The sequence below is a fragment of the Oncorhynchus gorbuscha genome, linkage group LG02 (assembly GCF_021184085.1).
Source record: "Oncorhynchus gorbuscha isolate QuinsamMale2020 ecotype Even-year linkage group LG02, OgorEven_v1.0, whole genome shotgun sequence".
NCBI classification, from domain to species: Eukaryota; Metazoa; Chordata; class Actinopteri; order Salmoniformes; family Salmonidae; genus Oncorhynchus; species Oncorhynchus gorbuscha.
Window position 1 is genome coordinate 36,302,947 of NC_060174.1, and position 25,416 is coordinate 36,328,362.

Genomic DNA, 25,416 nt, shown 5'->3' on the forward strand with positions numbered 1-25,416 from the left:
AATGACTGTGTGGAAGTAGTTAGGTTATATTTACCCTTTCTAACCTAAATAATAACTCTCCCTCCAACCAGTAACTACAAAGTAGGTGTTTCTGTAACAAGAGAGAGGGGGGGGGGGTATTATAGATGGTGTGTGTGTGTGTGTGTGTGTGACTGCAAATTGAACCCAACCCCTCTACTCACCTGACCTAAAGGTAAACATACTGTATTTGTGTTGGCTGCTGTGTGTGTCATTTCAGCACATGACTCAATGACATTGAGAGCCCAGTGTTGATGGTTGACATATTTATTAGTTTGATATCTGACTTTACAGGCTAGGTTTGACAACAGTAACACACACAATTACATATACAGAAAATGAACCGCCAGCATCAGAACCCTTTATAAAAGGCCTCTGACTACAGAGAGCACACACACATATGGGTCAGATGCAGTGTGTGGTGTTGTATGGGTCAGATGCAGTGTGTGGTGTGGTATGGGTCAGATGCAGTGTGTGGTGTGGTATGGGTCAGATGCAGTGTGGTGTGGTATGGGTCAGATGCAGTGTGGTATGGGTCAGGTGCAGTGTGTGGTGTGGTGTGGGTCAGATGCAGTATGTGGTGTTGTATGGGTCAGGTGCAGTGTGTGGTGTTGTATGGGTCAGGTGCAGTGCGTGGTGTGGGTCAGATGCAGTGTGGGTCAGATGCAGTGTGTGGTATGGTCAGATGCAGTGTGTTGTATGGGTCAGATGCAGTGCGTGGTGTGGGTCAGATGCAGTGTGTGGTGTGGTATGGGTCAGGTGCAGTGCGTGGTGTGGTATGGGTCAGATGCAGTGCGTGGTGTGGTATGGGTCAGATGCAGTGCGTGGTGTGGTATGGGTCAGATGCAGTGCGTGGTGTGGTATGGGTCAGATGCAGTGCGTGGTGTGGTATGGGTCAGATGCAGTGCGTGGTGTGGTATGGGATCAGTGCGTGGTGTGGATGGGTCAGATGCAGTGCGTGTTGTGGTATGGGTCAGATGCAGTGCGTGTTGTGGTATGGGTCAGATGCAGTGCGTGGTGTGGTATGGGTCAGATGCAGTGCGTGGTGTGGTATGGGTCAGATGCAGTGCGTGGTGTGGTATGGGTCAGATGCAGTGCGTGGTGTGGGTCAGATGCAGTGCGTGGTGTGGTATGGGTCAGATGCAGTGCGTGGTGTGGTATGGGTCAGATGCAGTGCGTGGTGTGGTATGGGTCAGATGCAGTGCGTGGTGTGGTATGGGTCAGATGCAGTACGTGGTGTGGTATGGGTCAGATGCAGTGCGTGGTGTGGGTCAGATGCAGTGTGTAGTGTTGGGGTGAAGGTATGACGTAACTCTGTACACAACTCTGGTTAGCTTTATCAGGGTGGATCCCTCTCCCTGTCCCAAATCTAGCCAATTTCATTAGTCTCTAGCCCACTTTGGCATCACAATAGGTGGATCAAATCATCATATCACATACACATATTATTAAGATGTTGTAATAACTCACTGATTCCTTTAAGTCAAACCTCTTCCTCAGCTGTGAGTAAAATACCTTGATGGTTCTGACCACCATCACAAAGTGCTTTAAACATAAAACCATACAACAACAGAAACTAACTTCACTAAGTCATACCTGAATGACATGCTCTAAATGAGAGAAGGGAGAGAGACCACTTTAGATACTGATAAGATGATATAGCATGAGGATTTGGATATGGAAGACATTTCCAATACATTAAACATATACATACATGTACCCACACACACACCCAGGAGGAAGCATGTAGCAGGGTATCAGGGTCTGATGCTGGGGTAAAAACCATAACAACGCAGATGTCATTATTGCCTCATTTCACCATTATAAACACACACACACACACACACACACACACACACACACACACACACACACACCACACACACACAGCAACCTGCTAAACATCCGCTTTCCGATACATCTGAATTGATACCAAAAATAGATACGTGTTTATATATATATATATATATATATATACTGTTTACATTATAATACGTTTACATTTTACCACAACCTAATAAAAGGTTCAAAGGTCACAATATTACATTTACACAGCTCTGTGGAGGGGTGATATGGAAGGGTGTGAGTGCTTGTCTGCGCAAACTCTGTTTGTGTGTATACACTCATACAGTGGAGTGTGTATGCCTCAAGCTTTGTGTGTGTGTGTGTGAATAATCACACTGTATGTGTGTGTACTCATGCTGTGTGTGACATCACACAGGTGTGCTTTCATCACATCCACAGAACTGCTCTTTTAACCTGAGAATATATATTCCAAATCTCCCACACAAAGAGAAAGAACAGACAGAATCAATATTTTCACTACCTGTAATAGTCCACACAGAAAGGGAGAACAGACAGAATAGTCCACACAGAGAGGGAGAAAGAGTGGAGAATTTTCATAATCAGGCTTGGATTTTCTATGCTGAAATGATTGAGTAAAAAAAAAAAATAGGAACACACTTTGTCTTTGAAGATCTTACAGTCAGTACTGACTACTCATTCCCCTCCTCAGACTACTCTGCGCTGATGATGTGACTACAGCGGGAATGGAGCGTCTTCTCTACTGGCTGAGCCAAGAACTAACAACAAGACTACATAATGCTGGATCTCTCACACACACACACACACACACACACACACACACACACACACACACACACACACACACACACACACACACACACACACACACACACACACACACACACACACACACACACACACACACACACACACACACACACACACACACACACACACACACACACACACACACACACACACACACACACACACACACACACTCGTCGCAGTGTGGTGATAGGTGTCTCGGAGAGACTACAGCAGTAGGCCAGGGACAAACATCACATGAATCTGTTTATAAACTGTTGTGTTTAGGAGCTGTTTGGCTTCCGGAATGGCTTTTCTCTTCTGCTTTTTGACTCTCTCAGCCACCGTAGATGTCCTAGACACAGACCTATGACAGGGCAGCACTGCTCACGATACACGACGTTGCATGGCATGGAGTGTTGTTGGAAAGTGGAGTGTGTGTGTGTGTCGTGGTACCGTAGTACTAGGCCGGTCCGTTTGCCAAGGATGGTGTGTCTCTGTGGGGAGAGTGGAGGGGGTGGTTTCAGCGAAGAAGCAGGTACACAAGACAGAGACACAGATACACACTTACTTTGTGACGGTGGCAGGCCGAATTTTGAGGGGAGCAGCGGTGGCATTGAGAGGGTCTCCTCCACCCATCATCTCCTTCTCCTTCATCTTCTCTTTCTCTCTCATGTCAGCCTCACTGTAAGAGTAGAAAGACATAGGTAAGAACATATTGGCAGTGTCTCAAATCACACCCTCTTCCCTGTATAGGGCACTATTATTGGCCAGAACTCTACAGTGCATTCTGAAAGTATTGTTACGATACAGCCTTGTTCTAAAATTGTTTCAATTGTTTTATCCCCTCAATGTACACACAATATCCTATTATGACAGAGGAAAAACGTATTAAAAAAAATAAAAAAACATTTTTGCAAATTTATAAAAATCTTGGGTATAACGCTACAAGCTTGGCACACCTGTATTTGGGGAGTTTCTCCCATTCTCTGCAGATCATCTCAAGCTCTGTCAGGTTGGAAGGGGAGCGTCGCTGCACAGCTATTTTCAGGTCTCTCCAGAGATGTTTGATCGGGTTCAAGTCCGGACTCTGGCTGGGCCACTCAAGGACATTCAGAGACTTGTCCCGAAGCCCCTACTGCATTGTCTTTGCTGTGTGCTTAGTGTCGTTGTCCTGTTGGAAGGCGAACCGTCGCCCCAGTCTGAGTTGCTGAAAGCTCTGGAGCAGGTTTTCATCAAGGATCTCTCTGTACTTTGCTCCGTTCATCTTTGCAGCTGAAAAAATAATCTTGTTTCTCATGGTCTGAGAGTCTATAGGTGCCTTTTAGCAAACACAAGCAGGTTGTCATGTGCCTTTTACTGAGGTGTGGCTTCCGTCTGGCCACTCTACCATAAAGGCCTGAATGGTGGAGTGCTGCAGAGATGGTTGTCCTTCTGGAAAGTTCTCCCATCTCCACAGAGGAACTCCGGAGCTCTGTCAGAGAGACCATCGGGTTCTTGGTCACCTCCCTGACCAAGGCCCTTCTCCCCCGATTGCTCAGTTTGGCCAGGCACCCAGCTCTAGGAAGAGTCTTGTTGGTTCCAATCTTCTTCCATTTAGGAATGATGGAGGCCACTGTGTACTTGAGGACCTTCAATGCTGCAGAAATATTTTTGGTACACTTTCCCAGATCTGTGCCTCAACACAATCCTTTATCTGAGCTCTACGGACAATTCCTTCGACTTCATGGCTTGGTTTTTGCTGTGACATGCACTGTCAACTGTGGGACCGTATATAGACAGATGTGTGCCTTTCCAAAATCATGTCCAATCAATTGAATTTACCATAGTTGGATTCCAATCAAGTTGTAGAAACATCAAGGATGATCAAAGGAAACAGGATGCACCGGAGCCCAATTTCGAGTCTCATAGCAAAGGGTCTGAATATTAATGTAAATAAGGTATTTCTAAAAACCTGTATTCGTCTTGTTATTACGGGGTATTGTGTGTAGATGGATTAAATAAACATAAAATGTATGCACACATGACTGTAAGTCGCTTTGGATAAAAGCGTCTGCTAAATGGCATATATTATTATATTATTATATAAACAATTTCATCCATTTTAGAATAAGGCTGTAATGTAACAAAATGTGGAAAGTGAAGGGGTCTGGATACTTCCGAATGCACTGTATGTTGTAGCCCTATGTGGTTCTGACCAAAAGTAGTGCACTCTAGGATTTGAGCGCTTTTGGATTTGCCTCTAGTAGACCCATTAGAACTCAGCATAGACCTAGAGTAGAGAGGCATAGTCATAGGATCAAAGAGGACTATAGGGATGCCCAGCCAAAGGTAACAGGTAAAAACATACAGTTAGTTTTCATGCAGCTGAACACAAAGCTCATTGCATTACATTACATTTACATTTAAGTCATTTAGCAGACGCTCTTATCCAGAGCGACTTACAAATTGGTGCATTCACCTTATGACATCCAGTGGAACAGTCACTTTACAATAGTGCATCTAAAACTTAAGGGGGGGGGTGAGAGGGATTACTTATCCTATCCTAGGTATTCCTTAAAGAGGTGGGGTTTCAGGTGTCTCCGGAAGGTGGTGATTGACTCCGCTGTCCTGGCGTCGTGAGGGAGTTTGTTCCACCATTGGGGGGCCAGGGCAGCGAACAGTTTTGACTGGGCTGAGCGGGAGCTGTACTTCCTCAGTGGTAGGGAGGCGAGCAGGCCAGAGGTGGATGAACGCAGTGCCCTTGTTTGGGTGTAGGGCCTGATCAGAGCCTGGAGGTACTGAGGTGCCGTTCCCCTCACAGCTCCGTAGGCAAGCACCATGGTCTTGTAGCGGATGCGAGCTTCAACTGGAAGCCAGTGGAGAGAACGGAGGAGCGGGGTGACGTGAGAGAACTTGGGAAGGTTGAACACCAGACGGGCTGCGGCGTTCTGGATGAGTTGAAGGGGCTTAATGGCACAGGCAGGGAGCCCAGCCAACAGCGAGTTGCAGTAATCCAGATGGGAGATGACAAGTGCCTGGATTAGGACCTGCGCCGCTTCCTGTGTGAGGCAGGGTCGTACTCTGCGGATGTTGTAGAGCATGAACCTACAGGAACGGGCCACCGCCTTCATGTTGGTTGAGAACGACAGGGTGTTGTCCAGGATCACGCCAAGGTTCTTGGCGCTCTGGGAGGAGGACACAATGGAGTTGTCAACCGTGATGGCGAGATCATGGAACGGGCAGTCCTTCCCCGGGAGGAAGAGCAGCTCCGTCTTGCCGAGGTTCAGCTTGAGGTGGTGATCCGTCATCCACACTGATATGTCTGCCAGACATGCAGAGATGCGATTCGCCACCTGGTCATCAGAAGGGGGAAAGGAGAAGATTAATTGTGTGTCGTCTGCATAGCAATGATAAGAGAGACCATGTGAGGTTATGACAGAGCCAAGTGACTTGGTGTATAGCGAGACTAGGAGAGGGCCAAGAACAGAGCCCTGGGGGACACCAGTGGTGAGAGCGCGTGGTGAGGAGACAGATTCTCGCCACGCCACCTGGTAGGAGCGACCTGTCAGGTAGGACGCAATCCAAGCGTGGGCCGCGCCGGAGATGCCCAACTCGGAGAGGGTGGAGAGGAGGATCTGATGGTTCACAGTATCGAAGGCAGCCGATAGATCTACGTTATCAACAGCAGAACTTCAGTCCATTCACTGCTAATAGGGTGGCAGGTAGCCTAGCGATTTGAGCGTTGGGCCAGTAACCGAAAGGTCGCTGGCTCGAATACATGAGCCAACAAGGTGAAAATCTGTTAATGTTCCCTGAACTTCTTTGGGACAGGGGGGCAATATTGAGTAGCTTGGATAAAAAGGTGCCCAGTGTAAACTGCCTGCTACTCTGTCCTAAAAGCTAGAATATGCATATAATTAGTAGATTTTGATAGGAAAACACTGAAGTTTCTAAAACTGTTTGAATGACGTCTGAGTATAACAGAACTCATGTGGCAGGCAAAAACCTGAGAAAGAAATCCAACCAGGAAGTGGGAAATCTGAGGTTTGTAGTGTTTCAACTCTTTGCCTATCCAAGATACAGTGGAAATGGGGTCACTTCCTAAGGCTTCCAATAGATGTTAACAGTCTATAGAACCTTGTTTGATGCTTCTACGATAAAGGGGGGGGGGTGAGAGGGGATTGAGTCAGAGGTCACGAGCTGGTCACGCGCATTTACATGGGAGGTAGCTTACATTTCATAGCATTTCTGAAGACAAAGGAATTTCTCCAGTTGGAATATTATTGAAGATTTATGATAAAAACATCTTAAAGATTGATTCTCTACTTAGTTTAACATGTTTCTACTGACTGTAATATGACTTTTCGTCTGAACTTTCGCATGGACCTGCCAGCACGTCGTCAGTTTGGATTGTGTACTAAACGAGCGAACAAAAGGAGGTGTTTGGACATAAATTATGGACTTTATGGAACAAATAAAAAATGTTTTGTGAAACTGGGATTCCTGGGAGTGCATTCTGATGAAGATCATCCAAGGTAAGTGAATATTTATAATGCTATTTCTGATTTCTGTTGACTCCACAGCATGACGGATATCTCTTTGGGTTGATTGGGCTCTGAGCGCTGTACTCAGATTATTGTATGGTGTGCTTTTTCGGTAAAGCTTTTTTGAAACGTTTATCTAAATTTCCAAGCATAACACATGTATTTTCATCAACATTTATAATGAGTATTTCTGTAAATTGAAGTGGCTCTCTGCAAAATCACCGGATGTTTTGGAAGCAAAACATTACTGAACGTAACGCGCCAATGTAAACTGAGATTTTTGGATACAAATATGAACTTTTTGAACAAAACATACATGTATTGTGTAACATGAAGTCCTATGAGTGTCATCTGATGAAGATCATCAAAGGTTAGTGATTAATTTTTATCTCTATTTATGCTTTTTGTGACTCCTCTCTTTGGCTGGTGTTAATCCGTGGCTATGTACTGACCTAACATAATCGTTTGGTGTGCTTTCTTAACCTGTTAAGTCGACCCTCTACTTTTTTCGAACATTCTGTTAAAAATCGCGCAACATTTCAGCGCTCTGCTACTCAGGCCAGGAATATAGTATATGCATATGATTAGTATGTGTGGATTGAAAACACCCAGACGTTTATAAAACTGGTTAAATCACGGCTGTGACTATAACAGAAGGTGCGTTTCATCGAAAAGTGCAGGAATATCTGATTACTGAAAATGGAAATAAATATCCATCCGCGACTTCAAGGAATTGTTCAAAGTGAATCGAATTACATGAGACCGAGGTTTCAGTGCCTACAGCTTCCACACGTTGTCTAGAGTCTTGTCATTTGATTCGCAATTGATTCTTGGTCTAACCGAATCAAGGGAATCGATTCCATCCGGTCTCCGAACGGATGTTTTGGTCGAGCTCTCTCAAAGACATTTTTTCGAAACAGACACCTATAGAATTGACATCGCCTCCTGATGAATTTTATCGCTTATTAACGTGTACTAATACCTAAAGTTGCAGTACAAAAGTATTTCGAAGTGTTTTGTGAAAGTTTATCGTCGACTTTTTGAATTTTAAAAAATGACGTTACGTTATGAAACTATTATTTTTTACTAGCTATTTTTTTCCATTTATCACACAGTCTTCATAGATCGATATCTAGGCTATATATGGACCGATTTAATCGAAAAAAAGACCCAATAGTGATTATGGGACATCTAGGAGTGCCAACAAAGAAGATGGTCAAAGGTAATGAATGTTTTATATTTTATTTGTGCGGTTTGTGTAGCGACGACTATGCTAATTATTTTGTTTACGTCCCCTGCGGGTCTTTTGGGGTGTTACATGCTATCAGATAATAGCTTCTCATGCTTTCGCCGAAAAGCATTTTAAAAATCTGACTTGTTGCCTGGATTCACAACGAGTGTAGCTTTAATTCAATACCCTGCATGTGTATTTTAATGAACGTTTGAGTTTTAACTAATACTATTAGCATTTAGTGTAGCGCATTTGCATTTCCAGAGCTCTAGATGGGACGCCTGCGTGTCAGGTAGGACCAAGAGGTTAAATCCTTTTTGAAATCTGACACATTGGCTGGATTCACAACAAGTGTAGCGTTAATTTGGTGTATTGCATGTGTGATTTCATGAAAGTTTAATTTTTAATCAGAATTTATTTGAATTTGGCGCTCAGCATTTTCACTGGATGTTGGACGCTAGCGTCCCTCATATCCCAGAGACAATATATGAGACAATAAAAACTCAAATAAAGTATTTTTTGTTAGCAGATGTCATCTTTGGCTATGTTTCCATTGGGTTTTGCTCTGCAAAGTGTTATACACTCCCATGGCAATACAACTCCACAGGCAACACACTCAATGGCTAGAGACCTCATACACTACATACCCTCTGACTGCAGGATGAAACACTCTGAGGAGAGGAAATTCAGAAGTAGAGGAGAGAAGATGGAAGGGAATGTGGGAGTGGAGGGAAGAGAAGAGGAGTGGAAGAGGGCAAGACAAGAAATTAGGAGAAGATGAGTAAGAGGAGGAGGAAGGACAGATTTGGAAAGTGAGAGGGGAAAAGGAGAGAGGAAAAGAGAGAAGGTAAGATGAGGAGTGGTGTGGACACTGGACAGTAAGGCAGGGAGAGTAATATACTGCACGACTGAGAAGAGAATGTGTATGTGTGTGTACCTGGTGAAGACAGCTCTCTCGTTGTTGGCGTCCATCCTAAGTCTGATGGTCTCCCGTCCGGCGGTTGTAACAACGGTCTCTGTAGTGACCATTTCCTTGGATACCGTCTCCATAGTAACAGATTCAGTCTTGTCCTCTTCATCACTTTCTGAGCCTCCTGATGAAGAGCTGTCTGATGCTACCAGGGGAGCCTTCCTCGCCACACACACACTCCACACACAAGCTGCAGAGAAAACACACACACTTTGCAAATTGAACACACACGGTTACACACGCCATGCAGGGAGAACACAAAGACTTACAGTTCTTGTCTTGGCTGGGTTTTGTTTTGTCTGACCCACAGATCTCGGAGTCTACTGGAGAAGTGCACCTCGGACCTGTCTCTGAACTGAATACACACACACACACGAATATAAACCTATACATGAGCAGCAGAATGTTCATAAAAATGGACTGAAATGTGGCTATACTCACCAGCAGAAGGGCTGAAAGTCAGTGAACTTGGCCCAGCCCTTCTCTGCAGTTATGGGTTGGGGGGCGGGGCTGCCCCATGCATCCACGCCCACTTCTGACTTGGGGGCAGGGCTGTCCCATGAGTCGACACCCACTTCGGACTTGGGGGTGGGGCTACCCCATGGGTCTACGCCCACTCCTGATTTAGAGGCGGGGCTACCCCACGGGTCTAAGCCCACTCCAGGTGTAGGGGCAGGGCTACCCCATAGGTTTACGCCCACTCCAGACTTGGGGGTGGGGTTAGCCCATGGATCCATGCCCACTCCAGGAGAGGGGACGTTAGAGTTCACCTCCCCGAAACTAGCCGCCCAGCCAGGGCCTGAGGAATAAATACAACTCAGAGCGGAGGACCAGACACACAAACAAAACAAGAAGAACCAGAAATATACGCATCGACTACCACAGCAACACACAACCAAAGAAAATGATAAACACATACAACCACAAAAACACCCAATGAACAAAAACACATTATATACCCACGCACAAGCAGACCTGTGTTCAAATAGTCATCCTTACTCTGTGCAGTCTCAGTCTGGCTGATGTTCTCAGTCTGGGTGATGTTCTTGCTGTGTTCTGTCTGACCTGTGACCTCAACAGGCACCTCCCACTCCTCCGTTTCAGAACCTGTTGAGCTACCAGCAGTATCGCTCACCCCATCACTCTGAGCCGCTCCAACAGACGTCCGTGACCCCCCAAACCTGAGAGAGCAAGACAGAGAGCATTGTATGTGTACCTAGTCCTGGTGTGTCGTATTCTGGTCCTGGACCAGGTGTGTCGTATTCTGGTCCTGAACCAGGTGTGTCGTATTCTGGTCCTGGTGTGTCGTATTCTGGTCCTGGTGTGTCGTATTCTGGTCCTGGTGTGTCGTATTCTGGTCCTGGACCTGGTGTGTCGTATTCTGGTCCTGGACCTGGTGTGTCGTATTCTGGTCCTGAACCAGGTGTGTCGTATTCTGGTCCTGAACCAGGTGTGTCGTATTCTGGTCCTGAACCAGGTGTGTCGTATTCTTGTCCTGAACCAGGTGTGTCGTATTCTGGTCCTGAACCAGGTGTGTCGTATTCTGGTCCTGGACCAGGTGTGTCGTATTCTGGTCCTGGTGTGTCGTATTCTGGTCCTGGTGTGTCGTATTCTGGTCCTGGACCTGGTGTGTCGTATTCTGGTCCTGGTGTGTCGTATTCTGGTCCTGGTGTGTCGTATTCTGGTCCTGAACCAGGTGTGTCGTATTCTGGTCCTGGACCAGGTGTGTCGTATTCTGGTCCTGGACCAGGTGTGTCGTATTCTGGTCCTGGACCAGGTGTGTCGTATTCTGGTCCTGGACCAGGTGTGTCGTATTCTGGTCCTGGACCAGGTGTGTCGTATTCTGGTCCTGGTGTGTCGTATTCTGGTCCTGGTGTGTCGTATTCTGGTCCTGGTGTGTCGTATTCTGGTCCTGAACCAGGTGTGTCGTATTCTGGTCCTGAACCAGGTGTGTCGTATTCTGGTCCTGGACCAGGTGTGTCGTATTCTGGTCCAGGTGTGTGGTATTCTGGTCCTGGTGTGTCGTATTCTGGTCCTGGTGTGTCGTATTCTGGTCCTGAACCAGGTGTGTCGTATTCTGGTCCTGAACCAGGTGTGTCGTATTCTGGTCCTGAACCAGGTGTGTCGTATTCTGGTCCTGAACCAGGTGTGTCGTATTCTGGTCCTGGACCAGGTGTGTCGTATTCTGGTCCTGGACCAGGTGTGTCGTATTCTGGTCCTGGACCAGGTGTGTCGTATTCTGGTCCTGGACCTGGTGTGTCGTATTCTGGTCCTGGTGTGTCGTATTCTGGTCCTGGTGTGTCGTATTCTGGTCCTGGTGTGTCGTATTCTGGTCCTGGTGTGTCGTATTCTGGTCCTGGTGTGTCGTATTCTGGTCCTGGTGTGTCGTATTCTGGTCCTGAACCAGGTGTGTCGTATTCTGGTCCTGAACCAGGTGTGTCGTATTCTGGTCCTGAACCAGGTGTGTCGTATTCTGGTCCTGAACCAGGTGTGTCGTATTCTGGTCCTGAACCAGGTGTGTCGTATTCTGGTCCTGGACCAGGTGTGTCGTATTCTGGTCCTGGACCAGGTGTGTCGTATTCTGGTCCTGGTGTGTCGTATTCTGGTCCTGGTGTGTCGTATTCTGGTCCTGGTGTGTCGTATTCTGGTCCTGGTGTGTCGTATTCTGGTCCTGGTGTGTCGTATTCTGGTCCTGGTGTGTCGTATTCTGGTCCTGGTGTGTCGTATTCTGGTCCTGAACCAGGTGTGTCGTATTCTGGTCCTGAACCAGGTGTGTCGTATTCTGGTCCTGAACCAGGTGTGTCGTATTCTGGTCCTGAACCAGGTGTGTCGTATTCTGGTCCTGGACCAGGTGTGTCGTATTCTGGTCCTGGACCAGGTGTGTCGTATTCTGGTCCTGGACCAGGTGTGTCGTATTCTGGTCCTGGTGTGTCGTATTCTGGACCAGGTGTGTCGTATTCTGGTCCTGGTGTGTCGTATTCTGGTCCTGGTGTGTCGTATTCTGGTCCTGGTGTGTCGTATTCAGGTCCTGGACCAGGTGTGTCGTATTCTGGTCCTGGTGTGTCGTATTCTGGTCCTGGTGTGTCGTATGCTTGTCCTGGTGTGTCGTATGCTGGTCCTGGACCAGGTGTGTCGTATTCTGGTCCTGGTGTGTCGTATGCTGGTCCAGGTGTGTCGTATTCTGGTCCTGGTGTGTCGTATTCTGGTCCTGGTGTGTCGTATGCTTGTCCTGGTGTGTCGTATGCTGGTCCTGGACCAGGTGTGTCGTATTCTGGTCCTGGTGTGTCGGATGCTGGTCCTGGTGTGTCGTATGCTGGTCCTGGTGTGTCGTATGCTGGTCCTGGTGTGTCGTATGCTGGTCCTGGACCATTCTGGTCCTGGTGTGTCGTATTCTGGTCCTGTCGTATGCTGGTCCTGGTGTGTCGTATGCTGGTCCTGGTGTGTCGTATTCTGGTCCTGGTGTGTCGTATTCTGGTCCTGGTGTGTCGTATTCTGGTCCTGGTGTGTCGTATTCTGGTCCTGGTGTGTCGTATTCTGGTCCTGGTGTGTCGTATTCTGGTCCTGGTGTGTCGTATTCTGGTCCTGGTGTGTCGTATTCTGGTCCTGGTGTGTCGTATTCTGGTCCTGGAATTCTGGTCCTGGACCTGGTGTGTCGTATTCTGGTCCTGGACCTGGTGTGTCGTATTCTGGTCCTGGACCTGGTGTGTCGTATTCTGGTCCTGGACCTGGTGTGTCGTATTCTGGTCCTGGACCTGGTGTGTCGTATTCTGGTCCTGGACCTGGTGTGTCGTATTCTGGTCCTGGACCTGGTGTGTCGTATTCTGGTCCTGGACCTGATTCTGGTCCTGGACCCAGGTGTATTCTGGTCCTGGACCTGGTGTGTCGTATTCTGGTCCTGGACCCGTATTCTGGTCCTGGACCTGGTGTGTCGTATTCTGGTCCTGGACCCGTATTCTGGTCCTGGACCTGGTGTGTCGTATTCTTCTGGTCCTGGTGTGGATTCTGGTCCCGTATGCTGGTCCTGGTGTGTCGTATGCTGGTCCTGGTGTGTCGTATTCTGGTCCTGGTGTGTCGTATTCTGGTCCTGGTGTGTCGTATTCTGGTCCTGGTGTGTCGTATTCTGGTCCTGGTGTGTCGTATTCTGGTCCTGGTGTGTCGTATTCTGGTCCTGGTGTGTCGTATTCTGGTCCTGGTGTGTCGTATGCTGGTCCTGGTGTGTCGTATTCTGGTCCTGGTGTGTCGTATTCTGGTCCTGGTGTGTCGTATTCTGGTCCTGGAGTATTCTGGTCCTCCTGGTATTCTGGTCCTGGACCTGGTGTGTCGTATTCTGGTCCTGGACCTGGTGTGTCGTATTCTGGTCCTGGACCTGGTGTGTCGTATTCTGGTCCTGGACCTGGTGTGTGTATTCTGGTCCTGGACCTGGTGTGTGTATTCTGGTCCTGGACCTGGTGTGTGTATTCTGGTCCTGGACCTGGTGTGTGTATTCTGGTCCTGGACCTGGTGTGTCGTATTCTGGTCCTGGTGTGTCGTATTCTGGTCCTGGTGTGTCGTATTCTGGTCCTGGTGTGTCGTATTCTGGTCCTGGTGTGTCGTATTCTGGTCCTGGTGTGTCGTATTCTAGTCCTGATGTGTCGTATTCTGGTCCTGGTGTGTCGTATGCTGGTCCTGGACCAGGTGTGTCGTATTCTGGTCCTGGACCAGGTGTGTCGTATTCTGGTCCTGGTGTGTCGTATGCTGGTCCTGGTGTGTCGTATGCTGGTCCTGGTGTGTCGTATGCTGGTCCTGGTGTGTCGTATGCTGGTCCTGGACCAGGTGTGTCGTATTCTGGTCCTGGTGTGTCGTATTCTGGTCCTGGTGTGTCGTATGCTGGTCCTGGTGTGTCGTATGCTGGTCCTGGTGTGTCGTATTCTGGTCCTGGTGGTCCTGGTCCTGGTGTGTCGTATTCTGGTCCTGGTGTGTCGTATTCTGGTCCTGGTGTGTCGTATTCTGGTCCTGGTGTGTCGTATTCTGGTCCTGGTGTGTCGTATTCTGGTCCTGGTGTGTCGTATTCTGGTCCTGGTGTGTCGTATTCTGGTCCCGTATTCTGGTCCTGGACTGTCGTATTCTGGTCCTGGACCTGGTGTGTCGTATTCTGGTCCTGGACCTGGTGTGTCGTATTCTGGTCCTGGACCTGGTGTGTCGTATTCTGGTCCTGGACCTGGTGTGTCGTATTCTGGTCCTGGACCTGGTGTGTCGTATTCTGGTCCTGGACCTGGTGTGTCGTATTCTGGTCCTGGACCTGGTGTGTCGTATTCTGGTCCTGGACCTGGTGTGTCGTATTCTGGTCCTGGACCTGGTGTGTCGTATTCTGGTCCTGGACCTGGTGTGTCGTATTCTGGTCCTGGACCTGGTGTGTCGTATTCTGGTCCTGGACCTGGTGTGTCGTATTCTGGTCCTGGACCTGGTGTGTCGTATTCTGGTCCTGGACCTGGTGTGTCGTATTCTGGTCCTGGTCCTGGTGTGTCGTATTCTGGTCCTGGTGTGTCGTATGCTGGTCCTGGTGTGTCGTATGCTGGTCCTGGTGTGTCGTATTCTGGTCCTGGTGTGTCGTATTCTGGTCCTGGTGTGTCGTATTCTGGTCCTGGTGTGTCGTATTCTGGTCCTGGTGTGTCGTATTCTGGTCCTGGTGTGTCGTATTCTGGTCCTGGTGTGTCGTATTCTGGTCCTGGTGTGTCGTATGCTGGTCCTGGTGTGTCGTATTCTGGTCCTGGTGTGTCGTATTCTGGTCCTGGTGTGTCGTATTCTGGTCCTGGACTGTCGTATTCTGGTCCTGGACCTGGTGTGTCGTATTCTGGTCCTGGACCTGGTGTGTCGTATTCTGGTCCTGGACCTGGTGTGTCGTATTCTGGTCCTGGACCTGGTGTGTCGTATTCTGGTCCTGGACCTGGTGTGTCGTATTCTGGTCCTGGACCTGGTGTGTCGTATTCTGGTCCTGGACCTGGTGTGTCGTATTCTGGTCCTGGACCTGGTGTGTCGTATTCTGGTCCTGGACCTGGTGTGTCGTATTCTGGTCCTGGACCTGGTGTGTCGTATTCTGGTCCTGGTGTGTCGTATTCTGGTCCTGGTGTGTCGTATTCTGGTCCTGGTGTGTCGTATTCTGGTCCTGGTGTGTCGTATTCTGGTCCTGGTGTGTCGTATTCTAGTCCTGATGTGTCGTATTCTAGTCCTGGACCTGGTGTGTCGTATTCTAGTCCTGGACCTGGTGTGTCGTATTCTGGTCCTGGACCTGGTGTGTCGTATTCTGGACCTGGACCTGGTGTGTCGTATTCTGGTCCTGGTGTGTCATATTCTAGTCCTGGACCTGGTGTGTCGTATTCTAGTCCTGGACCTGGTGTGTCGTATTCTGGACCTGGACCTGGTGTGTCGTATTCTGGACCTGGTGTGTCATATTCTGGACCTGGTGTGTCGTATTCTGGACCTGGTGTGTCGTATTCTAGTCCTGGACCTGGTGTGTCGTATTCTAGTCCTGGACCTGGTGTGTCGTATTCTAGTCCTGGACCTGGTGTGTCGTATTCTAGTCCTGGACCTGGTGTGTCGTATTCTAGTCCTGGACCTGGTGTGTCGTATTCTAGTCCTGGACCTGGTGTGTCGTATTCTAGTCCTGGACCTGGTGTGTCGTATTCTAGTCCTGGACCTGGTGTGTCGTATTCTAGTCCTGGACCTGGTGTGTCGTATTCTAGTCCTGGACCTGGTGTGTCGTATTCTAGTCCTGGACCTGGTGTTCTATTCTAGTCCTGGACCTGGTATTCTAGTGATTCTAGTCCTGGACCTGGTGTGTCGTATTCTGGTCCTGGACCTGGTGTGTCGTATTCTGGTCCTGGACCTGGTGTGTCGTATTCTGGTCCTGGACCTGGTGTGTCGTATTCTGGTCCTGGACCTGGTGTGTCGTATTCTGGTCCTGGACCTGGTGTGTCGTATTCTGGTCCTGGTGTGTCATATTGTTAATCGAAGTGTGTGAATGTGTGTGTGTGTTTGTATACCTGGTCCTAGACTTAGTGTGTGTAGTATAGTTGATCGCTCTCTCCTCCCAGATATCTTCCTCTTCGTTGTCATCAAACGACTGGATCTTCTCCTTGGTGCAGGCCTCAAATGCTGCAGTCTTAGCCTGCACATGCATGCACACACACCACAACGTATGCGTATAGATACCTGCATAACTGTACCTGTTGACCAGTCTAGTAATGACTCAGACAGTGGATTTCAAATGGATGCTCTTAGGAGAGAGGCTATGGACTCTGTCACTCACAGTGTCCTCTGTGTCCACGTTGAAGTTAATCTCTGCAATCCGGTCAAAGGTGGCACTGCCGCACACAACATACGCACAATCACAATCAAGTCAGAACCACTTAGAGGACTTACTTGATGCTGTGTGTGTGTGTGTGTGTGTCTTACTTGATGTTGTCGCCGTGTTCTGAGAACTCGTCGTCATTGAAGCCAAACTGATCCACAAAGTTAGCAGTGATCTGCTGGATCTGGTAGTCTGAGAATGTCTGAAAGACAGCACACATAGAAAACAGAACTGGATTATGGTAACTACCATGACAGAGTAGGAGCAGTAGATGACTATCTGGAAATACATGTAAATGCATGTGTGTGTGTGTACTTGTTGCAGTGACAGCTCTTTGGGGAAGGGACTCTGTCGATCATCATCTTCACTGGAGGAGCGCAGGTTGTGAGACACCTGGAACACACAAGGCCAGGGGTTTTACATGTATGAATGTGTGTGAGTGTGTGTGTGTGTGTGTGTGTATGTGTGTGTGTATGTATGTATGAATACCAGGTCTACAGTGTTCTTCCTGTTGATCTCTGTCAGGGCCTGGTCTACAAAGGTCTCCCAGCGCCCCTTGCAATCCACAAGCAGCTCTGCAACACACAGTCACAGTAGAGACAGCTTCACACACAGACAGTTATTCTACAATTGGTTTGTTATGTCCGTAACCCTAAGTAACCCACACAGCCCTACCTGTAATAAGGCTGCTGATCTGGCTGTGTACTGGTCCTTTCTCCATGCTACAGACTACAGTGTTGGCGATCCTAGTCAGATGACCCATGTAGCCTCTCCTCATGCCCCCCTCCGCCCTGAGAACACACACGTTCGTGCCAATATGTAACACACACAATTATATTTATGAACGTTAACACACTATACTAGTGATACACCAATCACAGATGACAAAACAGGTTCAAAAACAGCTGATTTGCTATCTGTTTAACAGTTTAAAATATCTTACTGCATCTTATCATTCTCCTCCCAAGCCTCCAATATCCTCAGAACCAGACGACAGTCCTGAAACAACTGCAGATTGGGGGGGGGGGGGGGGGGGGGAGAGTTACTGAGACACACAGGCAGGCAGAGACAGAGAGAGAGAGAGAGAGACAGACAGACACGTACATGGGTCACCAGTGGGTTGTGTGTGGAGATGTCGGGAGGAACAGAGGGCAGTGGGAGTGTAGGGCCAGGCGAGGCCTGCTTCTCCTGGGGCTCCTGCTGAAGCCTGGGATTTTCCTGGGTAACCAGGGGTGTCTGCACCTGGGCAGAGTGGCTAAGGATGGCTGCCACACACAGCTCCACTTGGAAGTGCAGGAAGTTGTTCCAGGTGTACTTAAAGAACAGGTCCTGCAACACACAACAAAAACAGCTTAACGGATAAAAGGGGTAAAGGTGTATACAAACCAGGACATGGTGTGTGTGTGTGTACTGACCAGTAGAATGTTTATGGTGTTGAGTCTGCAGAGCTCCAGTGTGACAGTGTTGTTATAAATGGTGTTGTTACAACAAATGTAATAACTGGTGTTAGTGGTCTGTAGCAGAGAGGCCATCAGTCTGGCCACATGGAGACGACAGTTACCCAGTGGCACCTCCAACACACCTAGACTGGTAAGCATGGGGGTCACCTACACACACACACACACACACACACACACACACACACACACACACACACACACACACACACACACACACACACACACACACACACACACACACACACACACACACACACACACACACGAGTTTTATGATGTGTTGAATAGTTGACATTAAAACTCTGAAACTATACATGGCATAACAGTGCAAGACTGTATGGGGTGACTAAGTCAGAGAATACAGGATGTGTGTCTGTTGAAGGTGTGTGTTTGCGTGCGTGTGCAAGTTTACCCTGGGCGGATCCAGCAGTAGTTGGTGGTAGTGTGTGAGGTGGGGTTGGATGGCCTGCAGGATGCTACTGTTGACACACCTCTCATGTCCCTGAACACACACATCCAACATACCCTCCACCCTGGAACACACACACAGGTAAGGTAGGTATCTTTAGATAAGCATCTAGATCAGTCACAACTTTTCCATTTACACCCCCTACCCATGGGCAGTAGCTACTGAGAAATGTCTTCCTGTCATAAGAGGAAATGTGTGCGTGCAGTGAAACCAAAAAGAGGCTGTGACCTCATTCCTATACATCCCAACTAATAGAGAGCAATATTAATTTACTATTCTTGAAGGCAATAACGGAGGCTAACTCCGCCATGGCTCGTTGGCCAAAGCCTATTGGGAAATGAATGGGGTAGGAAAGGGTTAAAAGGGTAGGAAGCATGAGTTTTTGCTCACAAATGTAACAACACGGTGTGGTCAAAGACTTAGTAACTTAGTTATAGGTAACCAGATCGTGACTACAAGTACAAACATGTTTTTGTTTTTGGGTCATTACATATTTAATACATTATTTCTGGATATCTTCTAAACAACCCACAATGCACTATTTCTCAATATCACATGGAACATCTACTCTGTGCTGCCTAGTTCGTATGCTAGCTCGGCAGCTTGCTCAAGCTGGCTAACGTTAGCCACTAGCTATGCTAGCATGTAATTACATTCCAGACCAAGTGTTGGCGGGGGTGAGCAACAATCCACTGATCAAGAGGAGGTGTGATGTACAAATGGGGCATCTCCGTGTTCTTTACGAACTTTGTGGCCGTTACCTAGTGGGAACCCATTAGCATGGCAGGCTCTGGTGCCTTCTTGCCGTAGGCTCAAAGCAAAATAGAGAAATCATACCGGCTTGCTCTAATTGTGTAGTACCCGTTCTTTAATCTGTTCTCCTGTTTGTTTTGTCAACTTTTCAGCATGTTCTCTGTGAAGTAGGTTTCGAGAGTTTTGTAACTTTTCCCACCTTGGCTTCGTGCTATCACGCTAGTTAACGGACTCCTAGAATCTATCTATTTTATATTTTTCTCACTATATATCTATTGGATTTCCCTGACTCTCCTTCGGCCCAGCGAAACGCCCGCCTACCACTCGCTTTGGTAGCCAACTCAGCTTGCACTCTTAAGTTTTACCATCGGATGGGCCCAACACTTCAATCTGAAGGTCTCTGCTCGCTCTTTGCTTTTAATCTGCGGTTATGTTTAAGTTGTGTTAGTTGTGGTTGGCTATGCTAGTTGGCTAAATAGCTAACATTAGCTGGCTGGCTAGCTTGCTCGCTAAGATAACTGCATATAGCTAACATTCTTTGAAAACTGGTTAGATGGCTTTATTCATTTCCAAAACTTAAATTTACTTTAATGTAGCTGTACGCTAGGTATTGATAACAACAGGCTGACTATTGCAGTGCTAATGTAATGATAGCAGGCTGGTAGGGCTAAAGTTAGCAGGCTAGTTGGCTAGCAAGTTGATTGGTAACAATTAATTATTTAAGTATTTGCTTGTAAATTGGCAGAAAATTACATTCAATCCAGTAGTCATGAGTGCAAATTCTTTGGTTCAATTTGAAGTTATACATTTGAAGTTATTTCTGTTGCAGTTTACATTATAGGGAATAGGCTGGCTTGCCGGGTCCTCCATAACAGGCTGACTACACCACTCACGTTGCGTGCGCGAGCGGTGCAAAAATACATTTAGAAATCTATATTATTCAATTACTGCACCCACACTGCTCGCGCTCGCCAACGAGCGTCTGCGTTACCAAGGGCTAAAATAGAAGTCAATTCTATTTGTGACACAGATTGCGGCTGCTAGTCCTGCCTCTCCCATTGGTTTATAGAAGCAGGTACCCAACGTGCCATCTCCTCATTGGTTATACCCACGTGGGTGACTGAAAGACGAACGAGGTCAGTGGCGGTAATGCACCTAATATATGAAAGTTGCCAATCGTAATATAATGTCAAGAGAAGAAAAAGCCTAGAAGGAGGAGAGATGACAAGAACCGATTTGGTTGACTGTTTTATGTGTGGATTAATTGTCGAAGTAAAGGACCTTGTTATTTTACCTGAAATGCACAACTCAATGTTTATATTCCTAAATTCCTAGCTAAATTGCCATATATGTTTAATGCTTTTTGACCTGTCCCCAAATTAATGTAATTGGTTCAGTTTGTTTTGATATTTTAACCTTTGTGTTGTGATCACTTTTGGTGTGGGGGGACAAAATATATTTATGCACGATGGCGTACGCACGCAGCCGATTTGGGTTCCGTGTAATACATCACATCCCCAGAAAACATTTTCCGTCATGACTTCGGAATTATGATCATTTTTTTGTGAATTTTGAAGCATTTATGTAATCAAAACAAGTACGTAAAGGCTTCATAATTCATTAACTGACTGATATTATCTCATAGAACAAAACGTATAAGATTTCCTAAGCCTGGATTAACTCAGACCTTACTTTCTGCATATATCCCAAAACCCCATTAATTTCCCCCATAGGAATGAACCAGAAACAGAAGTAGAAGATGCTAACTCATTTCCCTTTTTTAGTACTGCAAGCTGGCAAGCACTAGGCTTTTTAAGTATGCAAGAATAGAACACCCACCCTGGCCTCCTGATTTCCAGTAAGGTTAGAAGGATTTGAGTTCCACAGATGATACAGCTCTCTGTCCTCTCTCCCACAAACATGTTGTCCAGCAGCTGACCGACACACTCCTGCCTGGAGCACACAGGGCATAGGATATTACGTGTGTGTGTGTGTGTGTGTGTGTGTGTGTGTGTGTGTGTGTGTGTGTGTGTGTGTGTGTGTGTGTGTGTGTGTGTGTGTGTGTGTGTGTGTGTGTGTGTGTGTGTGTGTGTGTGTGTGTGTGTGTGTGTGTGTGTGTGTGTGTGTGTGACTTACGACTCCAGCACGGCAAGCAGAGGGTCAGCCTCAGAGTTCTCTTGGAGCTGATTGGCCTGGTCTCTGCTGAGACGGATGATGTCACACACAGTCTGGGATGCATTTGACTGTTTCTGAAACACACACACACGACTGTCGTTACCCCTCTGACAGCACTCTCTAGTCATCAGTAGAGTGGGTGTGTGTGTGTGTGTGTGTCGGCCTTACCTCCTCATCTTTCCCAGGGTGGATGAGCTCTATAAGCCTCTGGGCCAGCTGCTCTTCATTTAACCACTGCAGAGGGAACACAAACGCACACTCTTACATACTTTACCACACACTGAGGGTGTGTGGATGTGTGTGTGTGTGTCGTACGTTGAGTGTGTCCTGTCTGAGAGGAGCAGGCTCTACACAGCTGATGAGGCGTAGCAGGAGGTCCATCATGGCTGATGTGTTGATGTGATTCAGGACCAGACCCAGGAAACCCTCCTTTCCCCGCAGAAAGGAGATCACCTACAGAGACCACAACCACCTGTCAACCAGATCATCTAAAGACCTAAATAAATAACCAAACAACAATGTAGGCTACAACAACATCATACAACAAAATTATTACAACCAATATTATCTACCCAAGTAGGGCCCTATAAAAATCATTCAGTTTAGTTTTTCCCAGGTTTCCATTTTTCACTCTAAAAATCAACCTTTTTATAGAAAAACAACAAAATTGGATGTTATAAGTCTATAACAATGCTTAAAACACATTGTAGGACAATAGTTCCCAAAATCATATAACCTATAGGACTAGCTTACATATACAGTACCAGTCAAAAGTTTGGACACGATTACTCATTCAAGGGTTTTTCTTTATTTTTACATTGTAGAATAATAGTGAAGACAAAACTATGAAATAACACAAATGGAATCATGTAGTAACCAGAAAAGTATTAAACAAATCAAAATATATTTTCAGATAGCCACCCTTGCTTTGATGACAACTTTGCCAAGAGTGTGCAAAGCTGTCATCAAGGCAAAGGGTGGCTACTTTGAAGAATTCAAATATAAAATATAATTTGCTTTGTTTAACACTTTTTTGGTTACTACATGATTCCATTTGTGTTTTTTCATAGTTTTGATGTCTTCACTATTAATCTACAATGTAGAAAATAATACAAATAAAGAAAAACACTGGAATGAGTCGTCCAAACTTTTGACTGGTACTATATAGATATAAAAAACCTTAAGCAATGATGAATAAGCATTATTTCGCAATATGATTTTTTCTTCTCCCAGGCAATTGGACGGTACCAATTCTATTTATCGGCTTATCAAATACATTTGTAAAAAAAATTTTTATGGCCAGCGGTAGTCCTGGTGCGTGCACACACACACGCCGTTTCAGAAAGTTGCAGGAAAATACGAATAACTGATGCATTTTCTAATTAGATCAATACATTTAGTTGATTTCCTACTAAGTGCAATACATTTTGAATATTGTTGGATTCTATTTTAATGTCTGGATTCCATGCGCATTTTCCACAACACAGATTTTTTAGGGCTCTACACTAAAGAGAGGAAACCTTCCTTCTTCTGCAGAAAATGAATCACCGCCACAATGAAACTACAACACAACCAGAATAAAATGATCAACTGTGTGAGAGAGTTGGTGTTACTGTACCTGTTCGGTCTTGCGTGTGATGAGGTTTCCGATGGTCTTGCTGAAGAAGGACGCAAGAAGGGGGTTGAGGGGAGGGGGCTGCTCCAGGAAAGAGTACAGGGTATCCAGCAGGAGCTTCTCTCCACCCAGCTTATCATTTATCACCCCCACATCACTCGTCAGCAGCTCACACGCTATGTTAGGGTGCCTGGAAAACACACACACTCAGCAAAGTATAGCACTGACTGACTGACTGATAGACAGTGTGTGTGTCTCTCTACTCCTCTTGGCCTCAAGTTTTCTGAGCAATAATAAATAAATACAAATAAATATAATTTTAATTGTTGTACATAAAAGACTAAAAACACCAGGAAATCTAGCTCAAAGTGATTTAATTTTGGAAATCAGTTCTCAAGTATTCCCACGCATAATAGAGAGATGTGATCATTTACAAAAGTAAGCAAGGTTTGAAATGATTATGTTTAAGTCAAATATTATCTCTGTTTGGGCTTCTTGCCATCTATAAATTATTTGTAATTATGTTCCAGCCCCCCAACCACCCGCTTGAGAAACAATTCAGCCCGCGGCTTAATCTAGTTGATGATCCCAAATCCACTCACTTAAAACGTCTTGTTTCTTCCAGGCCAGCAGGGGGCTCTGTGGTGATGAGGTGCAGCAGCTCCTGCATGCAGGTGTCCTGGGACAGGAAGACAAGCAGCCTTGGGCCCAGAGAGGAGTGAAGAGACACTCATTAGCATGACACAATTTCCTATTTGAAATGCTCAAACTAATGCTAATAAACGGTTTCTATGGCAGATGTTAATGCTGAAGGATAACCTGTGGTTCTGGGCCTTGCACTCCTGTAGTACGTCCTCCTCCTCCATGAGCTCAGTGAGTGTGACATCATCCTTCTCCAGCAGGGCCTCCAGCTGGGACGACATGTGCAGGTCAAACTTCCAGAACATGGCTGCAGCTGCAAGGAGAAAGAGTGAATAGAAAGTCATCCTCACCAAATGTGTATCAAAGGTTTTGCAACTTTACATTTCCTGCTTGGTCTGGAGTGTGGTGAGGTTCGTTCCCCACGGTCTTACTCAAGAAGGATGCGTGGAGAGGGCTTGAAATGGGGGGGTTACCAAAGTAATGTGTGTCCTTGGTCAGACCTCTTCAGTCATTTGTCTCAAAGACCCAGGAAGGAATGGTCATCTGCATGGACGACTACACACAGCCAGATACCCCCCCCACCCAGTTTACAGAGGAAGCACATTAAACCTATAGTGAAACAGATATAGGTTAGATTGCACCTTTAAGTGAGAATGTGTGTGAGTATTTACCTAATTAATGTGTGTCCTTGGTCAGACCTCTTCAGTCATTTGTCTCATAGACCCAGGAAGGAATGGTCATCTGGATGGACGATTACACACACACACTGATAAACGGTATGCAAACCGAAAAGGTGATAGAAATGGAGAAAGAATCAGTGGGTTCCAGCACATACACACATCTCTGACTCTCCTAATCTTCAAGATTAGGACACTGTGCTGCGTAGCAAGGTGGCTAGCTAGCTGCCAATGACTGTCAAATATGTCTGACCATATTAGCTAGTAGGATGTTGTTAGCTAGATAGCTAATTAGACTGCGTATATAGCTAGCCAGGCTGATTATTGCAATCTTGCCATGGCACAACTACGACAAGCACCTACCTTGTCATTTAGCTCCAGGGCGTGTGTCAGTCTGCTAAAGTAGCTGGTTGAGCAGTTTGTTTATATTCCAAGCCAGTCAACTGGAGCTGCACGCCCCATCAACCAAATCTGTCAGTAATCTGGCGAGTGTTTCTTTGACAGCTCACCAGAGGCTGCCTGACCCTTCCACCCGTGTATAGTACAATCAATCCCAGCGCCAGTAAATTGATTGTCGCTTTTACCCTCAAGATTGCAGCAAGACAGACAAGGATGCTGTCATATTTTTTAATCAAAATGGCGGACACTGTTACGGGAACGCGCAAAATTAAAAGGTAGCTACGGGCACTTGTGGTTTATCGTTGTGGTAAAGAGTAGAGATTGTCCTGAATATTACAATTCCCCAAAATATGGGTGGCACTATTAAACCATAGCTTTCGCACTGCTATATGTTTGCCCCCGCCCTAACAGATTATTGGCAATAGGAGATTAGTAAACATGATAACTGGGTCACACAGTCAGGAGGATACTTCCAAAATTGACAAGCAGACGTTATCCAAAGCTGTAACTGTTAGCCTAGAGATCATGCTATACAGATACA

The 25,416-nt window shown here is 46.6% G+C and overlaps 1 protein-coding gene across 4 annotated transcripts; it reads right to left on the reverse strand.

Annotated features, from left to right (window-relative positions):
• Positions 1 to 269: 269 nt before the first annotated feature.
• LOC124001695 (serine/threonine-protein phosphatase 6 regulatory subunit 2-like) lies at positions 270 to 25,414 on the reverse strand. 4 transcript variants are annotated; one of them, XM_046308696.1, is made up of 25 exons: positions 24,840 to 25,410; positions 24,471 to 24,540; positions 23,977 to 24,112; positions 23,760 to 23,858; positions 23,161 to 23,347; positions 21,858 to 21,995; positions 21,711 to 21,776; positions 21,504 to 21,616; positions 21,207 to 21,320; positions 18,558 to 18,678; positions 18,101 to 18,292; positions 17,790 to 18,014; positions 17,629 to 17,693; positions 17,361 to 17,476; positions 17,175 to 17,260; positions 17,001 to 17,078; positions 16,790 to 16,887; positions 16,644 to 16,698; positions 16,378 to 16,502; positions 10,334 to 10,539; positions 9,800 to 10,157; positions 9,628 to 9,713; positions 9,326 to 9,548; positions 3,203 to 3,316; positions 270 to 3,128 (listed from the first exon to the last, which is right to left on the reverse strand). In XM_046308696.1, the coding sequence occupies exons 3-25, from the start codon at positions 24,102 to 24,104 to the stop codon at positions 3,095 to 3,097; spliced, it is 3,027 nt and encodes a 1,008-aa protein (XP_046164652.1). In that variant the 5' UTR covers positions 24,105 to 24,112; positions 24,471 to 24,540; positions 24,840 to 25,410; the 3' UTR covers positions 270 to 3,094. The 4 variants fall into 4 exon arrangements, with proteins under 4 accessions (XP_046164652.1, XP_046164661.1, XP_046164667.1 ...); XM_046308705.1 differs by having other exon boundaries at positions 24,471 to 24,565; XM_046308711.1 differs by having other exon boundaries at positions 10,358 to 10,539; positions 24,840 to 25,407.
• Positions 25,415 to 25,416: the final 2 nt, after the last annotated feature.